The following is a 25,421-nucleotide window of genomic DNA, read 5'->3' as shown; positions in this document are numbered from 1 at the left end:
TATTTGTGGTTCTGTTGATTGTGCCGAAGTTCTTGAACAGTTTGGCTTTAATGTTCCTTACGAAACTTTACGGTTTTACTATCCAATTAATCTCATAACTAAAAATCAATCAAACTACTATTAGTTTTCCCCTATTACGAGGGCGCTTACTAAGTTAAAAAATATCTACAGAATACTTGACCCAGACTTTGCTATGCTAGGATTTCTTTTCTATTCGAGAATTGCGCCCTACCATTCATAATAACTCTTTATTGTTCTAACGTTTAAGAATTACTTTTAAGTAAATATATTTATCTAGTCTATAAGGTTCTTGTAATCATAGACTTAAATAAAATTAAATGTAATGAAATTAATCGTTTGAATACTACGAATACTCATATATAAGAGGTAGGAAATCAAAGATTTTAGCTGATTTCGATTGAATCCTAAGTTTCTTGATGTCGTCCTCTAGTTCGTCGGTCCATCTTGTTCTCGGCCTTCCTCGTGCTCTAGTGTTGAACGCTCTGGCTTCTACGATTTTCTTCTGCGCCCTCGTACCGTCCATTTTTGTAATGTGACCCAGCCCTCTTAACCGCTGCGCTTTTATGAAACGTTTAACATTTTCGCCCTTTATCAGTTGATCTAGCTCGTCGTTTCATCTTATCCGCCACTCGCCGTGATCTTTGATTGCTCCGAAAATTCTTCTGATAGGTCATGTTACTGAGTCATTTATGTCAAATCTCCATAAAGGGAAAGCTACACGATTAGCTTTAAATGACTGCATGGCTATGGCGACATCTAGTCGACTTGCCGTGAATTGCTTTGCTGTGATTTTCCTTAGTACGAGGTTTGAACGCACAGTAAAATAATACTAAAAGTGGTTTTATTGAGTTGTGAGGCGGATCGATATTTTTAGTATTCAAAAACTCCTTTGTGTGTGCCGATACGCGAGTGCTCGTATTGTCTATGTGAAGAATGACTCTTCTTCGGCGGTTGGTTTTCCTTAATTCTCCAGATAATTCTGGCAAATAAATGGTTGTGTACTCGTAACACTCAGTATTGACTTTATTAAGTTTCTGTAGTGATACAGTTGCCACATCACCAGATTTTCTGAAAAAACACGCGACCATTATTTTCGAGATGCTCTTTCCGTCACATACTGTCGATTGCTGTATAGTTTCCATCTCATATGCATAGATCCGAGATTTTCTCTCTGTTACGCTGTCATAGACGTGCTTGGAACCATCACGACTGAATTCCTTCAACATTTCACTACACCAATCGACATTAGTCCTTTTTTTTTTGTGGCGTTTCCAAGACAGTCGGTCCTACGTTGCCGAAACGACCCGGATTTATATCCGGCCATGGACTGTCACTCCAGCAGCATTCACCGTATGTAAGTATGGGGAATGTTTATGTTGCTACAACAATAGTCCTTTTTTGGACAATTGTCAAATTATGCAGAGTCCAATGAGAAGAAATCTTCTTGACAACCAAATTTTCGTACTACATATATTGAATGCATGCTGGTCCCACTAATGCTGAAATGCTAAAAAATACGGAACAGAATTTTTTGATAAAAATATTAAGTGTAATATAAACGGCAACCCTCGTAATTACTAAGCCTGCTTATTGCCAGAAAACAATCGACTGAAAAAGTAGTAAAGTTCTTAATTGTTTAGACATTTGGACTTCAATGTCCGCAACTGTATATAAATATATATACATTCAATTGATACCAGTACCCAATGCGTATGTGCCTTTTTGCATGTCTGATAAATTCTTAGTTACATCCATACATACATACATACATACAAAAATATGTAAATATACTTAAAGGCAATTCATTCAATTATTTTCTTTTGTACTTTTGATACCTGCATACATTTATTTTTTTATTTTTTTTTGGACCAAGTTCCTTAAGAAATTTACATTACTCTTGCGGATATGGGCTTGAAATTTAGTACGAACTCGGATTCGATTTCAGTTATTCCTTAACATTGGCACTGAACGTACGAAACGAAATTGTTCTACTTTCCAACAAATATATTTAATACCGAGGTTTAGTTCTAACAAAATTTTACTTAAACGCGATTCTAGTTAACATTTATGTGAAAAGCACCGAAATATAAAAAAAAAAAAATTATATTGCTTTTATTTGTGATATTTGAAGTGAAAAGATCTTATTTAGTCAAATATGCTTACATATGTGAGTACCTATTGTAAATATTTTTTATAAAAACCATATATAATTTTTTGTTAAATTTTTGTAATCAACGACAGCCCGTTAACGGCGGAATTATTACTAAGCTGGTACATGAACGATGCGAAGTTGGAAGCATGCATGCTTTCTGTTAGGAACTCGCACTCAATCTGAAATTTAGGTTTCGGGATGAGTGTAGTGCATTTACAGCCTTAAAATATGAATAAACATTCTGATAGCTAGTTGTGAAGGTCTCAGGTGCAATGTGAACAAAATTAGTTGGGAAATGCCTGAGTTATCTTTCAATTCCTTCTAAATAGTAACTCTTTACAGTGACATTATGGGGAACTGCTAGAAGAATTACCTAGGAAAGACTTTCTCAAGGTAGTATCTCCGAATAAAAACTACTCGTGTCAGTTTAGCAAGTGCTTGACGAGAATTAGTATGCGTAAAGTAATACGTTTCTTCTAGCAATGATGCGAATTCAGCGATCGAGTAGGCTTCGTAAGGTAAATAAAGGATAGGAGTCCAAGCGATGGTACTCAGTAATACTTTAGATCCTTATGATGCCATATCTGCTTTGAAGGCGTTGAGTTGAAAATCATCTCATTTCCTCTCAGCTTCCCTTCTTTCGAGTAGTTAAGATTCAAGCACAACGGCTCTTCTCGTATCAACACTGCTGATGATGTATGTAAGCCACTTGCAGAACTTTTTTGTGAGCTAATGAGGGTTTTCTTATAAATTTTAATGTTAAACTTTTTCTTTCTGTGTCTGCTTCCCTATCGCTACAGAAATTTAATGAAAAACTAAAGCAGAAAGTTTATGAGAGAACTGAGATTAGCTTCTATATTTATTTATATATTTGAATGCAATGCCTCAGTGAGAATGTATTATATTATTGTGAAGAAAACTCCGCCTGTTCCGCTGCACGGAGAAATTACCTCAAGAATGCCTTGCCTCGCCATGTTCCGCAGCATAGCGAACTATGCAGATGTGACTGGAAGAAAGTAAGTTATTTTCCGACTGACTAACTCTTTGAATGACCATCAGAATAAAATGGGCAAGTAAGTAAATGAAATCTAATATTAATAAAAATATAATAGAAAAAATTTAAACTTTTGTTAGAAACAGAAAAGCGATGCCAGAATAATTCATGAGTAGACAATATTTGAAGAACAAAGTTTTAGTGCATATATTCTGAACTTTCTTCACATTAGTCCAAAATTTTTAAACTTTGGATATAGCAATCTTTATAATTATTACTTGGCAAAAGGATTGTAAGCCAAGCTCAGATATGAAAATTATTTTAGATGCTTTAGCATAGAGTTTCGTGAAACTTTTCCCCCTAGCTTCGTTCAACTCAGTTCCAAAAAGATTTTTGATACTCGCGATGAAATAATAAAGAATAATGTGTCGCATTGATAATGAACCAATCATGCAGAAACATGAAGGCTCTCATTAATAAATCTCTTGAAAACCGTTACAACGTTGCATTCTTGCAATTCTGATACCTTAAAAACACCCAAGTATTTCCTGAAAAGGACCGATAGGTGCGTGGTAGCAAAATTCTTTCTCAATCAGAGAAGGAGACGAAATATGGGAAATACGGGACGAAATATAGTCACCTTAAGTATCGTCAACGAGCCACTATTTACATCTTGTTAAACATACATACATACACCACTGGATGTACAGCTAAGATTAATAAAAGAGTCTGGCAAGTTTGCTGAGGAGACCTCGTTCATCCCTATCCTTTAAGTCCTATCTCTTGGCTTTAAGTGCAATGGACAATACTGCCTGAGTGCTCGGACAAAAATTGCGGCCGTACAAAATTCCAGCCAATTCCACTCCGGTATCCTCGTGAAAAAGTGTTACTCTCGATTCTGAACTTTTTTACGGCTTCCAAAAATGAGATTCCAAATAATCCCAGGTACTGCTTATGTATTCAAATGAATTCAGAGATAAATAAACTGATTAAATTTATTTCTGAAAGCGAAATCTTTTTTCCAAGCCTGATTGATTCGTAAGAGATTTTACATGTAAATTTCAGGCAAATTTGAAAGAATAAATAAATTTTTAATTTACGCCTAAAGCAAGTCTGTCAGAGTGTATGGGTGTTCATTAGGGCGCACCCAAAAAAGTTCGCCTGGATCTGGCGTAATTTCGAAAAATATATTGTGTGTTTTTGTTTTCAGACCGTACATGGAAGCCACTTTTTCACATTTTTCACTTGAATCTTAGAGCTTAACTTTTTGCTTTGCTGGAACTTAAAACCAGTCTAATTTAGGAATAGAACTAAGTTAGTTTAGACTTTCTTCTCTCAAAGAATATTTTCCAAAAACTTCATATATTAAAAGTGTTCCGATATTTCATTTCCTTCAAGGAAGACAGCGCAAATGATGCTTGTGATGCACATTTAGTTGTTTAACGCTCAAACAATATCCAGGAATCCCACAAATTATCTACAATATTACTTGTTCAATGAAAACGGTACTAACTAGGCGCCCTTTTAAAAATAGGGACACCATCTTTAGTTCACCTGCCACCCCAATTAGCGATGCCGATTTGACAGCATACACCGGTGTCACTCGATGCATCGCTATCAGTAATTTGTCTAACAAAAAACCAAAACTCCAAGCCACATCGAACAGACAAAAAAAAAAAAACAAGTTTGTTTGCTTTTGAACTGTTACCTCTAACTATACAGGCTGCACAGGCGGTTACGCGCCCACTAAACCTTCTTCGAGTTGTATGTACTTACCCCTCCTCTTATTTCTTGAGCGATTATGATGAATATTAACGATTTAATATAAATTACAATAGCTTAATAGTATGTCGGAAGTGAAGGGTCTTTCAGAAGATGTTGTGTTTAACTAAAACATGTACAACTTTCGATTCCTTTAGGTTTCACCATTTTTACTCAAACTACGGCCCTTAATGAAAATATATATAAAATGTCCACAGTCCTTCTTTCACCCAAAAAAGAAATCTCGAATTTTGTGACACGTTGTTCTTAAAGATCGATCATCTTCTTAATGCGTTTCAATCATTTTAACGCGTTGTTCTATTGTGCAAAATTTTATATCTGCCCACTTGACAAGTGTCAAAGATGACTTTAAAAAAGGTGCCGTCTAGGAAATATTCATTACTGATATCTAGGCGTCACGTTTGAAAGACCATCTAGAAGGTTAAAGGGATGAATCCTATAGAGAAATATTAATATTTCTTATGCACAAATGTAATATGATGTTCTTTGCTAGTTTTCTTTTTTTATTTCCTACTGTTACATAACCTCAATTACCTCGAAAACTAAACGTAATTGGTATGCTTTAAGTTCAGATTCGCATTAAGTATGTTAAAATCGTCGGGAAAGAGTAGTATGGATCTTAGTTCAAAATTTGTACTGGTATGTTAGTTCAAAAGATAAACTATATAAAGAATAGATGCTGAAATAAAAAAAATATAAATAAATTAATAGGTTTTTATATTTATGACTTTGAAAGAGCAATTTTTAGAGAGATATGTGTATACAGGGTTTGATTGAAAAGTAATGAGGCTTATTTTTTTTGGGCAGTTTTATTAAACCGTTTGGCTTATACAACTAATATTCTTCAAAATAGGACCCTTGAGCGTCAATACACCGCTGGTAGCGGTGCTTCCACTGCAGGAAAGATTTTTTAAACTCATCCACCGGAATCACGTTCAATTCGGCTGTCACAGTTTTTTGGATCGCCTCTATGGAGTCGAAACGCCTCCCCTTCAGCTTTCTTTTCAGGCGCGGGAACAAGAAGAAGTCCGGAGGGGACAGGTCTGGGCTCTAGGGAGGGTGGGGAAGCACCGGAACCCCCCTTTTGGCCAATGCAGAGGTGCAGAGGAAGGCGGTGTGGTGATGAAGGGCCCAAATGTGGTACTTTTCAGCCGAAGGAGCACTTCTTTGTAAAATGCCGCGTTTACAGTGCTTTCTTGAGGTACAAACTGTTTAGCTTTACGCAAAATTTGATCGAGTTACGTTGCTCCAACGATCGTTGCATTTTCGCCACTGCAAAATCCTAACACACTTTTAAAACAGCTTTCACGCGCAGAGCGTGCACTGCTGTTGCCAGCGAACTGGGACCGGTTTCTAGTGGAAGGGGAAGGTCCAGCGATTATTTTCCCCCACCAGCTGATTCGGTTGATCGCTTGGCAGACGCTCCGTGCGGGAAGGCTCATTACTTTTCAGTCAAACCCTGTAGTCATTCGTCGCTTGAAATTTCTAAATTTACTATATGAATATGTGTTTTTTTAGTTAGTCTAACACAACACCCACAGGATATATTTCAGTATTAAATACTAATGATATTACGATATAATGCATAAAAAATTAAGAATTGATACAATTTGAACTCAACATCTGAAGAGTATTAAATTAAAATTAAATTATATTATTCTCTAAAATTTAAGATGTGAAGGAAAAGAAAGAATAATACAAGCTTATAAAATAATATATAGCGAAAGGATAATACAAGAATTTAGCGTAGTAGAGTAGTGTGGAATCAAAATTCAAGCCAAATTAACTTACCTTAAGAATCTATCCCAGAAAATATTCCATTTTACATAAAATGCCACATGCACTGCATTATAAGTTATAGCGCAGGGACTCATAATAATTGCTTGGCGATATGTTTCTCATTTAATTTTAGTATGGAATCTCCTTTTCTCAAAAGAATGAAACTCATAATTGAAGACTGAAAATTGATCCCAAATCACCAATTCGGTTTCAGGAAAACACACGGTACCATCGAACAGGTACACAGACTCGTAAATCATGGTTACTCTGCAAAATAAGGCCCACTCTACCCATTAATTATTATACTTTTATCAAGTCCTAGCTCAAAGACCGACACTAACCAAAACGAAGAACAGTCTGAGCTCTATGAATGTTTAGCTATCCGACCCCAAGGTAATAAAGCGTTTTTCAATAGATGCGCTTCAACTTTTTTCCGATAGGGAGGGCGAACGACGCAATATTTTTTATTTTTCGCTTGTCATTTGTAAACTTCATTAGTATACATTTCATCATGGAACGCTACACACTTGAGCAACGATTGCAAATCGTGCAATTTTTTTATGAAAATAATCGTTCTGTTGCTGCTACTTTAAGAGCATTACGACCATTTTACGGTCTTCAGTGATGAAGTTCACTTTTGGCTCAATGGCTTTGTCAACAAGTAAAATATGCGTTACTGGGAGAAAGCAATCCACACGTGATTCATGAGGCACCGTTGCATCCCGAAAATATCACTGTTTGGTGCGGTTTACATGCCGGCGGCGTAATTGGCCCATATTTTTTCGTTGACGAGAACGATCGCCACGTTACTGTGAATGGAAATCGATACCGCGACATGATAAACGATTATTTTTGGCCACAATTGAATGGTATGTACTTAGACGACATGTGGTTTCAACAGGACGGGGCCACAAGCCACACAGCACACGCTACAATTGATTTGTTGAAGAGTAAGTTCGATGAGCGCATTATTTCCAGAAATGGACCGGTCGAATGGCCGCCGCGCTCGTGTGATTTGACGCCTCTAGACTATTTTCTTTGGGGTTGTGTGAAGTCATTGGTCTACAGTAACAAGCCGGCGACGATTTGTGAGCTCAGAGCCAATATTGAACCCGAAATTGCTGGAATTTCGGCCGATTTATGCAAAAGAGTGGTCGAAAATTGGGTTCAACGATTGGAGTTCGTAAAACGTGCACGCGGTGGTCATGCAAAAGAAATCGAATTTCATACTTAAATGTATATGTTTAAACTCGATAATAAAAAAAAAATTTGTTAAAAAAGTCAAACCGTTTGTGTTTTATTAAAAAAAAAAGTTGAAGCGCTCTTACTGAAAAACGCTTTATAATGATTGGGCCCATTACTTACTTTGCTTTGCACAAAAGATCTACCACTCACAGGAGAAATTATCGTCGGAGCTTTTGCAGGTGACACCGCCCTACTCGCTATAGATTCTCACCCCAAGGTGACTCCAGAAAGGTCTTGATAAATTAGCTCAATGGCTGAAAGACTGGAAAATAAAAGCTAACGAGATCACATCTGCTCAAGTTACCTTTACATTCAAACGAAACACTTGCCCGTCCGTAATGTTACAAAATATCTTTGCATACACCTTAACAGCAAACTTACATGAACAACGCACATTTTCACCAAACGCAAAGCACTTGGAATTAAACTTAGAAACTTATACTGGTTGATTAACTGAAATTCTCATGTTTCTCTCAAAAGTAAATGCTCACCCAGTTATTTTAAAACCAATATGGGCATACAACTCTGGGCACTGCAGGCAACTCTAACATCGAAATGCTCCAAAGATCCCAGTCAAAAACTAAGAATGATTACAAACGCACTATACTACATCACAAATGCCCAAATACATCGTGATCTCAAATTTTTCCCAACAGCTGAAGCTAAAAAAGCTTGGCACGTGTCCTAATAAAAGATTTCAATCACACATAAATCCTTTAATCACAGAAATTTAAAGAATTTCAGAAGAACTCAACAATGGACTTATTATGTCTATAAGTAAACTGTCAACAATATTCAGTTCATTGTTTGTTACGTTTCATACAACAATGCATTTTTGTCGCTCTTAAAAATGTCGAATTTCGTGGCTTCAAACTGCGATTAGTGGAGATCGTTGATTTTCTGTTATCAATTGAAGAAAAACGCTTCTCAAGCTCATCCAATCCTTATAGAAGCTTATGGTGGACATGCTCTAAGTAGAGCACAGTGCTTCCGGTGGTTTGAAAAAATCCGAAGTGGTGATTTTAGCGTGGAGAACGAGGACCGTGGCTGGCCACCGAAAAAGTTTGAGGACGCCGAATTGCAAGCATTGTTGGATGAAGATGATGGTCAAACGCAAGAAATGATGGCAGAGTAGTTTGAAAGACATGGGCATGATTTCAAAGGTCGGAAGATGAGTGCCGCATGAACTGACAATGTGACAATACACCGTCACATCGAACAAGAGCGACCCGGGAATTGGTGGAGACGTACGATTGGGAACCGCTCCTGCATGCGGCTTACTCACCAGATTTGGCGCCTTTCGATTATCATTTGTTTGCATCGATGGGCCACGCACTTTCCGAGCAGCGCTTCAATTCTCACGAAGAAGCCAAAAAATGGCTCGATGATTGGTTTGCGGCCAAAGACGGCCAATTTTTTTGGTGCGGCATCCACAAACGCCTGAGAGATGGGAAAAATGGCTTTTATTTTTAAGATTAAATTTGTAACCATTTTTTGTTAATAAACGTTTGAAATTGAAAAAAAGTCATTTCATAGGTATACACACATGTATACCTGTAGAAATGGCTGCACCACTGGGTGCTCCCATACATGCTTAATAAATTGTTTTAGTTTTAAGTACAGATATAACTGAATAAATGGATTAAAAAAAAATGTTGTATATGTTTTATGAATATGTAGTTCATTCATAAAAGTTTTTAACCCATTGATTTTTGATCAACTACAGCGCAATAAGAAGTTATTTTGCTCTCCTGCAACTTCTTCAAAAACAAATGACTATCGAGGTCGTGTAAGCTACATATCTACAGGACGCTAATAAGATCAGTAGCAACACATGGCTGCGAAGCATGGAAACTGACATCTAAGGTAAAGAACTACTTTCATCGCTTTGAGCATAAGATCCTAGGAAGGATAGTTGGACGAGTTAGGGAAGCTTTTTGACCTTACAAAATCAGATACAATGAAGAGATCGAACAGCTGGTATCAGATCAAGACATTGTGCGTCAATGTTCGGGACTGGCTATATGGCGAAAATGCATAAAACTGCTGGCAAAACAAAGTAGTTAAAATTCAATGGGTTATAAAACTGCATATCTGAAATTTTGCTAAAGATTTTGGTTAAAAAGTCTGAAATTTTGATGCATTTTTGTTGTATTTTTTCTAATTTGCGCAAAGTTCGAAACTTCGATTCATATAATTAAAAAAAAAAATGAACCATATTTTCATTAAAAAATTATTAACATGAAGTTAAAAATAAGTAAATTTTGAAAACTTTTCAATAAACCCCTTTTCTATAGTTATTTAACGCAGCGCATTTACTAGAGGTGGTGATTTTAAGATCACTTCAAAAGAGTCTAAAATTTGTATATGAGCTTTCAAATAGTCGCGAATTTCTGATATCCCTTGTTAAGCGCTTGCGTTAGCTGTTACTCCAGTTTGCGGCATTCAACTTGACGTGGATGGCTCCTACTAATAACTGCTATTTATGACAAGCTTTTGTGTGGCATAAATAATCTCGGAATTTGCTATTTCCTGCCCAAACGAACGCTACTAGAAAATACAAACATACATACTGCATAGTAGTCACTCACCAGTTCTCTTGGCTATGGTGGCGACTAATTCGTATATGTTATATATCATATTTCTAAGAATTTAAATGAGGCATAGCTTTAAAAAAATAGGTTGCGTCATAGCTTAAGAATTTATGCCTTTTGAGTGCAAATTTGTATGGACGAGTATGAATTTGCTAGAAGGAACATGGAATAGTACCTGTAATACAAATACATGCATATCCACACACTACATATATACTGTACGCGCATCCACATTTCCAAAGAACTTCACTTCCTTCGACGATGCACTGCTACCGATAATTTCAATGAATTTCTCACTGTTGCAACTAATTTATTTTATTTCTTAATTTTTTTGTTTTTTGTTGTTGTATTTCCAGTTTCCAGAGTTCTTGGGCTTCCTGTTGCTATTAGTCATCATAAGCGAAGTACGTCGCGCGTGGCGAGCGCGAAAGTACCCGCCCGGACCTTGGGGTTTACCCATACTTGGCTATTTACCTTTTCTCAATAAGCGTGAACCGTACAAGACTCTGACAGAATTAGCGAAAAGATATGGACCAATCTATTCGCTGCGGCTGGGTAATGTGAATGCAGTGGTGTTGGCGGATGCGAAGTCGGTGCGTGAATTTCTGAAATGTGAGGAATTCACCGCGCGCGCGCCACTCTATGTAACACACGGCATAATGGGCGGTTTTGGTAAGTCCAAATACAAGGTGGCGCCAAATGAAACATGCAATTTTGTGTTTGAATAACTTTTTTACTAATAATAATAAATAAAAAAAATTTGTTTGAATGATGGAAACCTCTATTTTGACCTTTACGCGTTCCATTGCTTGTCTATTTGTTTACTTCAGCTGCTAGTTGACAAGTGACAAATATGACTGCTATTGACGCCATTCGCTAAAATTATAAATCTTCCGATAGGGTGATTAATTTTGTACCACCCTGTATATAAGTGTGTTTGTAAGTATGAATGTATTGGCGTTTGCTGGTCGCGCAGACAAAACAAAAGACTTAAGCAACGAACTTGTGCTAATATAAGCTGCGTACTAAATGTGCTCTTTTTGCATTGTCTCACCAAATGCATAGTATATTTATGTATGTATGTATTTTAGTGCAACGGTAACTTTCGATTTCCTTCATATCCCTACTTTGATGCTGTTATTTTGTTTGCTTTTTCCTTTTTTTTTTGGCTCTGTAGGTCTGATCTGCTCTGAAGGAGCGCTGTGGCGCAATCAACGTAAGCACATCATTGACTGGCTGAAAGACTTGGGGATGACAAAAAAGCAATGCAATGCGCGTAAATCAATGGAGTGGAGAATAAAAATTGGCGTTGCGGAATGTCTGAAGGTAGCTAATACATACACAAATTCATGCACACAAAAATATATTTATATAGAAGTTGATAGTTGGTGAAGAAAAAACGATGTACATGACAAATTTAGTCTGACTGGGATGCTTTAGTGCTTCAAATTAATTCAAAAGTTTGCCAAAACGAGAGTAAGAAGCGTCTGGAAGTGGCAGGCAGTGTAGGAAAAGCAACAACATTGTGATATTGAAAGTGAATGTTTGCTAATTTGATTTCAACCTTCTTTTTTATTGCTCTTTGCAGTCCTTTAGCAGTGATTCCAAAAAGCCTTTGCCTTTCGATCCACATCCCGTGCTACAGCATACACTGGGCAACATCATCAACGATTTGGTGTTTGGCGTGAAGTATGCACGGGATGACGTCACCTGGAAATATTTGCAGCAGCTGCAGGAGAAGGGACTGAAGTTGATTGGTGTCTCAGGTGCAGTGAATTTCTTGCCTTGGTTGAGGTAGCGTAATTATTACCTTTTTTCTTTATTATATAAATTCAGTGTTTTTTAAACCCGCGCCCATTACTGCACTAAGGCTTACGAAATCAATACAGTTATGAATTCATGTACGTTGAAGTACCGGGATGCTTGGAATGACAAAAAGAAATCATTTAAAGTGTGTATTTTTCTGTCCGTCTGTGCGCTCGTGCATTTGAAAGCTCAAGTAAAAATTTAGAAGTCGCAGAAAAATGTGCAACCTAGTTCTTCTATATGTGAGATTGCAGTTGAAAATTAACAAAACTATTGTAGTAATATACATTAACGTGTGTGGTACCCTTTTTATATGATGGAATAATTAAAATTATTACCAAGGAAACAATTTTGATTGAATGTAGAGTAAAATAGATTACAGCAGAAGTCTTCGTACACATCTGTAAAACAAGTTAAATCTCCGCTTAAGCAATCCCTCAACAGAATTTCTTATGCCAAATTTTTTAAAGTATCCAGAAAGCTCAAGAAATAAGCTACTAGATAGTATGTTGTTTTGGATTTTTTTTTTGTAAATAGTGGAAAAAAGAACTCTGCTTTGACAAGAAATCAATTTATGCATCATTATTTCGGCAAGAAAACCTGACTACTACTTAAATTATACAAAACTTTTCGTAAGCGTCTTCTTGAGAGATTTGCACTAAGCTTTTATTCTTGCTGTCAAAAAATAAAAAAGCCATAATTATAATAATTTATTTTGAGAATATAACGAAACATACTAAGATTTCCTCTCAGAGGGTTTTTGTAATTATACAGGGTCCGCCATATAATTTTACGGAATTAAAAATGCTATAAAAAAGAAACTACTCAATATTTTTCCAAACTGTTTCTTTTTATTTTGAAGTACAATCCTTCCGGTTAATGATGGAATACAACTTCATTCATATGGCTCTTGGCTTGGACTTTGTACGGCGTCATACCAAGGTCTTTACGCGAAATTCGTCTCAATCATGTCTCCGAAATGTCCAATTGTTGAGAACGACGGTGAACTGATGTTCCTGGTGATTCACGAACACTCTCGGCCACAGCAGCAATATTTTCGGGTGTACGCATGGTTTTTGGTCGGTCACGCGTTGGTTTGTCAATTAGAAACCCAGTTTCTCTTACTTTTTTCGCAAAGTAACGCACATACCTACGCTTCATTCGGTGCTTTTCTTCTTCCCATTGCCGTACTTAATTTTCGTACACATTCTGCAACTTTACCATGATTTTCAAAGTAATGTGGCAATATTTCCCAGCGTTCTTTGAGCGTATACACAACCATTTTCGTTCAGCGGAAGAATAAAACTAATTTTCTGTCAAATCAGATGACAGCTAAGTGTTACCATTCTTCAAATAATACCTAGTTCAAATCCGTAACGATAGATGGCGGGCCCTATACTAGTATTCAAGTATAAAAAGTGGTTTGCTGTTATAATTCATATGAAAAATGGTGGCACCAAAGACATTTTTTAAATCGTCTGTTTTTTAATTCTTTTACATGTGGTCTAATTTCTCAGAAGAGGTTAGATCTACAACAATAATATTAAAAATTACACGAGTATAATAAACATTCATTTAAGGTGGAGCAAAATTTATGACAGGCAATTGTAGTATACAGACAGAGAAGAAATATATATATACCTGTATACTAGCTTTAACCTGCGGCCCCGCTCGCGTAGGAGTAGTTTTGAGGGATTTAGGATATGCATATATAAGAATTACAAACAATAATTTCATAGCAAATAAGTTTTTATTAATAACCATAATATTACAATACCCGGTATCCGTTGCTATGCCTCGTTGAATAAAATCAAAACAACCAATCAGAAAAATATCAAGCAAAATAATTTTTATTAATTTTCTATCTCAAACCGTTTTTGAACTTTGCATTTGGGTCATAGTTGAACAGCTTATGCGGATTATGACGTCTAGAGTGTGCTTTAAATAGTAGGAAATAGGAAAAACAAAGATTTTTTAAATTAAATTTAAGCAAATATTCGATTATTAGTGACGAATGAGAGTGGTGGCGCGGCCTGGGGGCTGTGGAAAGGTAGTTCCATCATAAAAACATGCCTATAACCTTCATTGGGTGAAAATATGAATGTATAAAAATTTTTACGTCATTTGGTGTTATCGTTTCGTAATGATGCGCGGACAACGTACAGACATTCACCTTTATAGTATAGAAGATAATTGGCGCGTACACCCCTTTTGGGTGTTTGGCCGAGACGTTCCTCCTATTTGTGGTGTGTGTCTTGATGTTGTTCCACAAATGGAGAAACCTACAGTTTCAAGCCGACTCCGAACTGCAGATATTTTTTTATAAGGAAGTTTTTCATGGCAAAAATACACTCGGATGTTTGCCATTGCCTGTCGAGGGGCGACCGCTATTAGAAAAATGTTTTCATTAATTTTGGTTTCACCGAGATTCGAACCAACGTTCTCTCTGCGAATTTCGAATGGTAGTCACGCACCAACCCATTCGGCTACGGCGACCGCAATAGAAATGCGTAAAGGTCAAAATAAAGATTGACATCACTCGAAATAATTATTTTTTATTCGGTGAAAAAGTTATTCAAAAACCAAACTAAATGATTAATTTTGCGCCACCTTGTCTTTTTGCATATTTCGGGAATATATTAATATTAATTAGAGCTGGACCGATTTGAAAGTACCTCTAAAAATCTTATTATTTTGACTCCGTTGATATATTTTTTTTAATTTGGATGCACTTCTTTTAAACTTAAATTCTTCTTGTAACATTTGATGTGATTGTTTGGAAATAGTTTAGTAAATAGAGATTTGTATAAATCGTTTTTACCAACTTTTGTCCACTATAACACTATATTTCTATTTCTTCAATTTCAGTTGGTTGAATTTAATTTTGAATATTTACTTTTTTACTAAATAAAAAACTTTATTTTGACCTTTACACTCTCCATTGATTGTTTATACACTGCATCTGTTTAGTTCATAGGTGTCAAATAAGATTGAGGCACAACACCATTTGCAAAAATTATAAATCTTCCGGCAGGGTGATTGCTACTTATATTGTAGTTCGTTAAACTATATTTGAATTGAACTGTGTGTCTAAATAAATTTCAACATTCACTCGTTTGTTGGAAGCTCATCTTAAGGGGACAGATATCTGTATAGGGCCATATTTTCTCTGATTTTCATTAAAATTATTTAAAATGAAGAAGTCAGTATATTTTTTTCAAACTTGGTATACAGTTTTTTTATGCATTAAAATGATATAAAATTTTGTTTTATTTTAATCATTTAAAATGGTGGATGTACACTCAATCCTTCCAGGATGGTCGCAGCGGGACTTCTCAATCGGCGGGCATTGTAGCATCGGCGTTAGTGACCTGAATACAAAAACCCAAATTGAGTTTGTTTATTAATGTCATAATGTCTATATGAATTAAACACAAATGGAAAAAAAATCGCGGAATAAAATGCTTCAAAAAAAAAACACGAGTTTTGGGGCGTGTTTTCGTACTATTTTTGCTTCGAAAAAATTTTTTTTTCGAAAAAATATTTTAAATTGTAAATTCACATAGAAAGTAATATAATAATAATAATAATATAAAAAAGATATGTGCAGAACTTCAGGGAGATCGATCAATAACTTTTCGAGCTATCGTGTACGCCAATTCGAAAAATATAGTTTTGAGAAAAACGCGTCTAAAGTTTGAATACAACCTCTCCCAGCGCTCGAACGCAAAGAATAGAGTCGTCACGGTGGACGACCAATAATATAGGAAATACTTAAATTTACGTTCTAAAAATTCTTTGACATATTCTTAAAGATTATATTAACATTTTACGAAAAAAAATTTTTTTTTCGAAATTTTACAGGTATCTGTCCCCTTAACTCAAAAAATCAATAATGAGAAAAAAGGTTTTACAATTTTTGTTACACATCATGAAATAAAGGGTCTTTCTGAGACGCGCATAGATGTTGTTTTTAAATGAAATATGTAAACATTTAGCTTCTTTGAGGTTTCACTATTTGTGTTCAAAATATGGCTCTTAACAACTATATGTGTAAAATTGCATAATTTAATTTTGTTATCACGTTCTTCCGTCAATCGACCGATATGCTTCATTTGTAACTACTTTTAATGCCAGTAGATAGGTAAAGCTTTATTTTAAACCAAAGTAAGACCAACAGATATTGGTCAGTTGTTTAAAAAAAATGTTGTATAAATTAATTTACTGTTGAAGATATTTTCTTTGCTCTTTTACTGAGAGTACTTAATATTTTAATTCTGCTAAAATCTGGCACTTAATTTTCCAGTTCATCAAAACTATATTGCTTATTTCGGAATATTTAAAATTAACTTAACATTGCGGTCAATTCTTCTAAAAGTTGGTCTATACGTAGGCCTAGGTAAAACAAAAAGTAAAATGAAGTATTCAATATTGAAAATTATGGTATAGAGTTATTTAAGTGGAATAAAAACGATTTTTTAATAGTTTCATTTTATTTTTTATTTGTTTTAGAAATACCTTAAGGGGGGAAGCTGGTCTAGAGCGCAAAAAATGGGCATAATTTATGAATTTATTTTGACTCAACAAAGGAATCAATCGAAAATCTGTGAAATAGGTTTAATAATATAGCTTTCATGGTACAAATACAAAATTTTTCGTCTGAATTAATTTCAAAATGGCCGCTGTCCAGCAGTTCTCCTAAGGCGCCTTTTTTTCTAGTGGGTCCATTGCCGAAGACGTAAACTCCTTAATTTTTGTCCTGGATCAAAAAATAAATTTTTTTTAGTTTCTATATAACAACAGAAAGAGACGTACGTAGGATTTTTTCGATATTTTGTTTTTTCGCGAAATGGTGCACGTTTGAACAAAAAGTTACAATTTTCACTATAAAGAACGACATAAAATTGTTGATTAAAAAAAAAACTATGTAATATAAATAAAAAATCCTACGTACGTCTCCGGAGAAAGGTATTTCGAATGTCTTGTCAAAATTTCGTAAGAATCGGTAAAGATTTGTTCGAGTTATGTCTTCGGCCAGTTTAAAAAAAGTGATTTCGAGAAAAATGCGTTTAAAGTTGTAAGTAGCGTTCGGGGCATACCTGCGAGGCACTGCCGTCGAATGAAAAATTTGGGCATTTAGACATTTTTGCTGGCATCCCTCATTTGGTATATTATTTCTAAGACCCTAAAGCACCTTATAAGACAAAAAAAAATTTTTCGATTTTTTCAAAATTCTAGACCAGCTTCCCCCCTTAAACTATGCTTAGTAGTCGCTATGAATTTCAAAAAAGTATTTATGTATATTCAAATATGTACAGTGAACCAATGAAAAATCAGTGCAAAATACTGCTCTAGTGAAGCGTTCCTTTATATTACGTCCAATTGCAAATCGATCGAAGCGTTGTATTTCTCTAAGCCCAATTTCCTCAATAAATTTTACCAATTCTTCTATTTTCTTGAGTTTTATTTGCTGCTCCGGCAAAATATGTTTACTCAGGTATGCATCACCATTTAACACGTTGCCAGCACATGAGCACGTGTTTGAGATTTCCTACAGAATCTGCAAGCTCCATTGAAGTATATTCCTAGTTTAGTAAGATGATAATTCAATCTATAATACAGTGTTGCAACTCCTGTGATTATTTTAAGATGATTTCTACTTAATTCTATACAGTTTTTAAATCGATTTAGGTTAAAGCTACCTATCATTGATTTTGATTGCGATGAATCCGATAGATTGTCCCAGTAAGACCTTCTTTGTCTTTCCTCTACTGGACCTATAAATGAGGAGGCCGGCATCTTCCTGGCTAATTTTTCTGTCACTTTGTTCGCAGTAATTCCTATCTACCACAAATTACATTGGGTACGTCCCTGGCTGTTGCTAGTTTTATATTTTCAGCTTATCAAGACAATTCAGTACCAGTTTTGTTGTAACTTAAAAAGAGTTGAGAGTCTTGAGGGCAGCCTGGATATCAGTAAGAATATCTCTGCTTATGTTATTATAATTGTGTTTAAGGTACATATACCGGTACCGCTTATCATATTATCATGTTATGGTTCATCATTAAGGTTTTAGATAAACTTTCGCAAATTTTTTCATTGGCTGGTTACATCATATCTCATGGCATTGAGATCTCAGGGGTTAGTCCAGCGAGAATATCAAATTTCTTGATCGCCTGAGTCAAAAGTTACTTTTATTGCTCTTAGGATAGCTCTAATCCCTTGGGTTCCCTGAGTTCGAGAACAACTTGCATTGAGCCATACATACAAGCTCCTGTTACGCATATGTTTGTTAACTTTATTAGTGTGTTTATTACTGATTGTGATTCTCCCAAGCTACTGCCCCATAGGAAATCATTGTTCTGACTATAGCCGTGTATCGATTTACACGTCATGAATACTCCAATGGCCTTTCTCGCCGTCTATATATGCGTGGCTTCCATAATACCCAAGCGTTTTACTTTCCTTTGTATTTTCACTAATTCTAACATTGGTTTATAAAAATGTTCCACGGTTTTTTCTGTGTACTGCTTATTATCATGCCTACAAATAAACCAATTTTGAGAAGAATTAACGACAATGCCTAATATATTTGATTCACTTTAAAGACACGATTCTTATTTGACTAAATCATGCGTTGGGCATATACATTTAGGTTGCTTCAAAATCTAGACATTTCTGCTATTATTGATTAATATACTCTTCTTTTCTCACTTCTAATATTTCGCAACAGATTCTTGCCTTGGAATTTACGCTCCATACGCTTTCTACTCGAGGGCAAAGCCCGTACGCATGAAATTTACAATAAACTCATTGAGAAACGTGAAAAGTCTTGGGAATATCGTAAGTCTGTCACCGAAGAGAGTTTTAATATATTAGACCATTACATTGATGAACGTATGCGACGCGAGTTGTCTGATAATGCTGCAGAGCGTCTCTCAACCGATGAGTATTATACACAAGCTCAACTGCTGCATCTGCTGGCCGATATGTTTGGCGCTGGGCTAGACACATCGCTGGCAACACTGCGCTGGTTTTTGATCTACATGTGCAAGTATCAAGTGTTGCAGGAGGAGTTAAGAGCGGTAAATTTACTTACATTTATCAAATTTCTTTTTGTGATTTACATATCTACATGGTTTCTTTTTTTTTGTGATAGGAACTCGAGGACATACACGATAGCGATTTCGATTTGGATCACCTGGAACAGTGTGACTTATTACGCGCATACATATCGGAAACTCAGCGCATACGCTCCGTTGTGCCATTAGGTATACCGCATGGCGCCATAAAGGACTTCAGTATTGATGGTCATTTGATACCGAAAAATTGCATGATTATACCTCTTCAGTGGTCGCTACATATGAGTCGACTGACATGGCCTGAACCAGAACTTTATTGGCCTGGCAGGTTTTTGGATGAAGATAATCACTATCGCACTCTACCAGATTTTATGCCATTCCAGTCAGGTAAGATGGAAAATTCATTTTTGTTTTTTTCTCCGACTTATTACTTCGGCGGCTACTTTATAACTTGACTCTTTTGAATTTCGACAACTTCGGTGTCTTGACTTTCGACATCTTTGGTTGACTACTTCGTTGGGATGATTAAACGACTGTTGACTATTTAACGACGTATAATGTTGCCACCTTTTTACATATAATTTTTCGTTTATTTGAGGAATATAACATCATTGAAATGGGGACCTTTGCTAACTCCGCAGCAGTCCATCCTGTTATCCAAATTTCTATGGTCAGACTCTAACTCAAAAACAGCTTGGCCAATATTAATCCTGAGGGTCTGAATCGCTTCGAGTACTATCGATGCTTTACTACAACTCACAAAAGAGTCAAGTAGGTATTAATTGGCTGACAGTTGTGAGAGCCAATTAATATCTAATAATGTTTTTTGCAAACATGGTATGTAACAGATCGATTTTTTGAGGCTGCAATCGAAAACCCTCCAGGCTCATATCGCTATTTCCAGCTCACAAAAGGTAGGTAGTGGAAAAAGTAGCATTTTTCAAAAAAGAAAAGAAAAGCAATATGACCGAATTTCCTCAATTTTCAAGATGCGGGACTACGGCTGAGAATATGAGCCTCTCCTGAGTCTTCTTTTCAATAAACACACAGTTTAAGCAAAATTGAATATATTTTGGCAAAAGTTCTACAATAAATCAACAAGTCGAAGCGTAAGACTATCTATGAATGTTTCTCATACTTTGTAGATACACTAAATATTACTCCAGTTATCGCTTGACCCTTGGTGTGGTAAAAATGTTCGTTCGTAATTCAGTCTGGTCACTTAATTATTATACGTCAGGGTTTTTACAGTTCATAGTAGATCAGTTCCTACTGGCTTCATAAAGCAACAGGACCACGTTTGTTGGGCCTTGGAGTAGATGTGCCCATAATTTTTCTCTTGCGTCGCTAAGACTGAAAACAGCAACTGCTGCTAGATGGCACCAGGAGGGAAGCTTCAAATTTCGTATATAGTGACTATGTATGCTGAGTGGAGATGACGCGGATATCACATCAGAATCTGCAGTGACAGTCAGACTGCCCTAAAAGCTCTAAAAAACCCACACCTAGTCGAAAATTATGCAGTAATCTAAACTGAACTTAAAATCCGTTGCAAAGAGAAACCAGCTTGAATTTATGTGGATGCTAGGACACCGTTGTGTGCTTAAGTTGCCTCACCAAAAAAGGTGCAGGTTTTCTATCGGTGCTTTAAACTTTTGGTGCTTTAAATAAATAAAATTATTTCCAAAAAATAAGTTGAAATGATACTAGAACAATTTAAGCTTAAAAGTTGCGCATACAAATTTTAACAACGGAATTAAAATAATGCGATTTTTAGAGATCGGTCCAGCTCATGGTAATCTTAAAATTTTTCTAAAAATATTGGCGTAAGGCTTAAAATGCAAAGAGGCGCAAAATTATATATGAAGTAATGCAAACTATTATTAAATTATTATAAAAAATAATACAATTTTGTTTTTGAATAACTTTTGGTGAATAACTTTAGGTGAATAGAAATATATGATTTCGAGTGATAGAAATCTTTTTTGGACCATTGTCTGTTTGTATACTGCTGCTGTCTAGTTCATAAGTGTCAAATATGATTGACGTATGACGCCACTTGCAAAAATTAAAAATTTTCCGCCAGGGTGATAAATTTGCGCCACCTTGTGTAATAAACCTTATGATTTCGATGTAACAATATTATAGGTAGCCACCGTAGCCGAATAGGTTGGTGCGTGACTACCATTCGGACGTCTCTGGACACAAAATTTCAAATGATGGAAAAAGTGTTTTCTAAAAGCGGTTGCCCCTCGGCAGGCAAAGACAAACCTTTGAGAGTATTTCTGCCCTGAAAGAGCTATTAATAAAAAACCATTTGCTGTTCGGAATTGGCTTACCAGCGGAAAACCGCTCCAACCTAACCTAACTTATTGATACTTTGTAATCCTAAGTCTTGCAACCCTATATACGTTTTAAAACATTTTATTAACTTTGAATATTAAAAATTAAATATTAAATAAAATTATCTTATAATGATAACAACAATTTCATTAAAACTGACCTTTCTTAGTTTTCCGCCTTTTTGTTTCTTTCTACATGTACAGCTTTTTTAATGATACTTCGTTGCTTTTTGTTGCGTATCGAGAACATCAACGATACTTTTAGGAACACGATACATCGTCAAAGATCTCAGGGTTGCATTTAGGAACATGATACTTTATGCGAACACAAAGCAGGGTGTAAGTTGACAGATAAGAGCCCTTACACCTACATTCCTCATTTGCGTACAAATTTCTCAGATTATATATATATTTCTCGATGGCAGTTTGAAAAGAAGGCCATTAATATTGATTTTAATATTCATCCATCTCTCGCAGTTTTTTTATGTTTCTGTGCTATACAGAAACGCCATCTTTTATGACGGTATGTGAACCCTGAATAGCTTTGTCATATACCAACCGATCGACTTCAACATTAGGCCGGGTCGATTTGTGGGCAGGCAAAAAATCGCCCATTGCTCTGTGAAAATCATATTCTAGGGATCGAAATAAGAAACTTTGCCGAAGGAACCATACCTCTAAAACGAATTCTGATGTCCCCCAATTTGGGTCGAACTTTTTAGTTTCTTTTCTCATGTAAAGGCCAAAAATGGTGATATTTTGAAATTATTGTATGTGGAACCCCCAGGAGAGTTCCAGGGGGTGTGCCACTGGCATGGGTAGATCGGCCGTCCAAAGTTAGTGGGGGTCGGTCATACATTTGGACTCGATTGGAGCACTCTTAATGGGTCAAATGGGATTTTTCGTTCGACCCAAATTGGGGGACATCAGAATTCGTTCTAGAGGTATGGTTCCTTCGGCAAAGTTTCTTATTTTGATCCCTAGAATACGATTTTCACAGAGCAATGAGCGATTTTTAAATCGACCCGCCCTATTCAACATACATGTTGTCGATACGTCAATTCAGTACAATTTCAACCGTGGATCGCTTTGCACCGAAACAACGCGAAATCGACGCTATAAAACCCGAAATGCTTGACAAGGTTGTAACAGACGCAGAAAAAAGATCACAGTTTGTGATTGCTAATAAAGGTGGCCACTTGATTGATATTGTATTCAAAAAATAGTTTTAATAAATTGTAAATAACCCAACCAAATAAAAATACCTCACTTTTACAAATCAGTTGTTTTTTCAAAGTTATTCAATGTTTTCATACCAACATACTCCATGCCTGAGCGGCTTCGTTAATGATCACCCAATTTACTAAAATCGCATACAATTAATATAGTTTATATATTTTATTCAATTTATTTTGTTTATTATTTGTTTTCTCTCCACCAGGAAAGCGCATGTGCCCCGGCGAGGAACTTGCACGCATGATTCTTTACCTATTTGCCGGCCATATAATACGCAACTTCCACGTCAAGCTGGCGCCGGAGTTCGAAGGTATGAGCTTGAGGGGTGAAAGTGGCATAACATTAGCTCCATTGCACTATGAGATCACGGCAAAGCCTATGCGTAATATGAAGGATATGCTGGCTAGTGACGACATGGGAATGTACAAAGATGTGCCGGTGAAAACGGATATTAAATCAAACACAATTTAAATTGGATTTACTAAAATTTCTTGTTTTCTTTAATGTACTTTGTATTCAAATACTTTTCATAATGTTTATATGTGCATGTTTTGTTTTTGTTTGTCTTTTTTTTTTTGCTTGCTTAATTTTTTTCTTTCACAAATTATGTAAATACATACATATAACTTTGATATTCTTGCTGCACAAAACATTATAAAACATGCTAATGAGTTAAATTTTGTAAAATGATATTTACATAACTATATATGTATGAATGTGAATAGAAGTATAACAAAAACAAGATATTTAATAAGTATACATACATTCAAGACATAATAATTAAAAATAAAATTAATATATTAAAAGTACGAAATATGTATGAATATATGTTTGTATGTATATTTCGTTGTATGTGGTAAGGTAGAGCAGATTGCTATGCTACTCGTTTGAATTCTAATTTATTTAAAATTTAAATAATTCTCGCTGTATATGTACTTAGGTTTATCGAAGTTAATGAGTGATTATTTGTATAAAAATAATATGCAATTTGGCACATAGAATCGATAATTAAATATAGTTTGCAAAAACCTAAAAACAAAAACTGCTGTGGCATACTATGGTTTTTGAAAGTTTTTTTCTGACTGGTTTTTGAAGTCAATTTTGGATTTTTAATAAATGGTTTGTGGCTTTCATTTTAATTAAATTTTTTTTTCAATTTATTATTTATGTGAAAATAAATAAATACATTTACTTTTTGCAGCCGACGATCAGCGTTCTTAATCTTAGTTGTCCAGAGAAATTAAGCAATTTTTTTTATGCTCATAGCTTTCTTAAATCGTAAGATTTAACTTAAGTTTTTTGAATACTGATATTATTTTCGATAATATCGAAATTTTCGTCCTTGTTCGTAATGCCGATGCAATCAATGAGGCTAATTTGTTGGTAGAGTAGAGTGAGCAGTGGCGGATTTAACGGCCAAAAAGTTATTAAATTATCGAATCGTCTCCAACTCCTATCAGATATTGTGAAGAAATAGACATGTGTTGAAAACACAAATACAAATGAGACTCACAAGCATCTTTACAAAAAAAAAAAAAAAAGAATCGTTACAACTTTTTCGCACTTATATGAACAATTTTCACCGAGCATTTAATATACAAGAAAATTAATAAATGTGAGTAAAATGATGAGCAAAACAAACAAAAAAGATGAGCAATTAATAAATGCAAAAGCGATGAAATATTTGATTTTTTGCTTCGAAAATATTTGGAAAAATTTATTTTTGAAAAGCTTTCAGAAACGCACTCCGAAATCTTAATTAGCTTCAGAACAAACTGTTTAAGCATTCTAAACGTCCACTGTATTTTTTTAATATCTTTGTTCACGCTTTTCACTCATTTACTTCGCATGTCAACCTATGCTTGTAATTCTTAACTATTTCTGTTTTTTATTACATATACATACATAATTGCATGGAGTATAAAACTAAACCACAGTTGTCTTAAATTAATTGGCTTCGATTAGAACTACTTTTTTTTTAACTTACATGTAAGTATGTGTGTATTTATGTATGAATGTATGCTTGGTATATGGTAATGAATAATTTATACAAAATATAAATGCATAAATTTATTGAACACAGCTTCTTGGGGGTACTAGAATAGAACTTGTTGACAAATATTTATTGGTTGATTTCTTGATTGGCGTCTTGGTTACATAAATAGACATATATGTACATAGGTATGCGCATATTTGCGGCAGCTCACAAACAGCTTAAGCAAATACTTGACAAAGAGCGAAGTTATTACTAAAAGTCCAATCAGTCTAAACTTAAATAGCGTAACACAACTTAACTCACGGTTATTCAAAAGGTCAACTTTTTGTTGACATTTGACAATTTCTTTCTTTCTTACAAGTTCTGCTTTGAACATTTGTTGTTGGCTTCGA

General features: G+C 35.3%; 1 protein-coding gene across 1 annotated transcript; it reads left to right on the top strand.

The window, feature by feature from the left end:
* The first annotated feature begins 1,954 nt into the window (after positions 1-1,954).
* Positions 1,955-23,726, top strand: LOC128858298 (cytochrome P450 306a1). Its single transcript, XM_054094451.1, has 7 exons — positions 1,955-2,188; positions 10,924-11,239; positions 11,745-11,893; positions 12,156-12,361; positions 19,107-19,458; positions 19,533-19,842; positions 23,239-23,726. The coding sequence occupies exons 1-7, from the start codon at positions 2,177-2,179 to the stop codon at positions 23,502-23,504; spliced, it is 1,611 nt and encodes a 536-aa protein (XP_053950426.1). The 5' UTR covers positions 1,955-2,176; the 3' UTR covers positions 23,505-23,726.
* Positions 23,727-25,421: the final 1,695 nt, after the last annotated feature.

The sequence above is a fragment of the Anastrepha ludens genome, chromosome 3 (genome assembly GCF_028408465.1).
Source record: "Anastrepha ludens isolate Willacy chromosome 3, idAnaLude1.1, whole genome shotgun sequence".
NCBI lineage: Eukaryota > Metazoa > Arthropoda > Insecta > Diptera > Tephritidae > Anastrepha > Anastrepha ludens.
This window is presented reverse-complemented; position numbering and strand designations above follow the sequence as displayed.

What these genes read in the sequence shown, in the direction of transcription:
- LOC128858298 (XM_054094451.1), top strand. An exon ending in CGGCATAATGGGCGGTTTTG is followed by an intron (nt 11,240 to 11,744) that starts GTAAGTCCAAAT and finishes TTGGCTCTGTAG; the next exon opens with GTCTGATCTGCTCTGAAGGA. An exon ending in TGCAGGAGGAGTTAAGAGCG is followed by an intron (nt 19,459 to 19,532) that starts GTAAATTTACTT and finishes TTTTTGTGATAG; the next exon opens with GAACTCGAGGACATACACGA.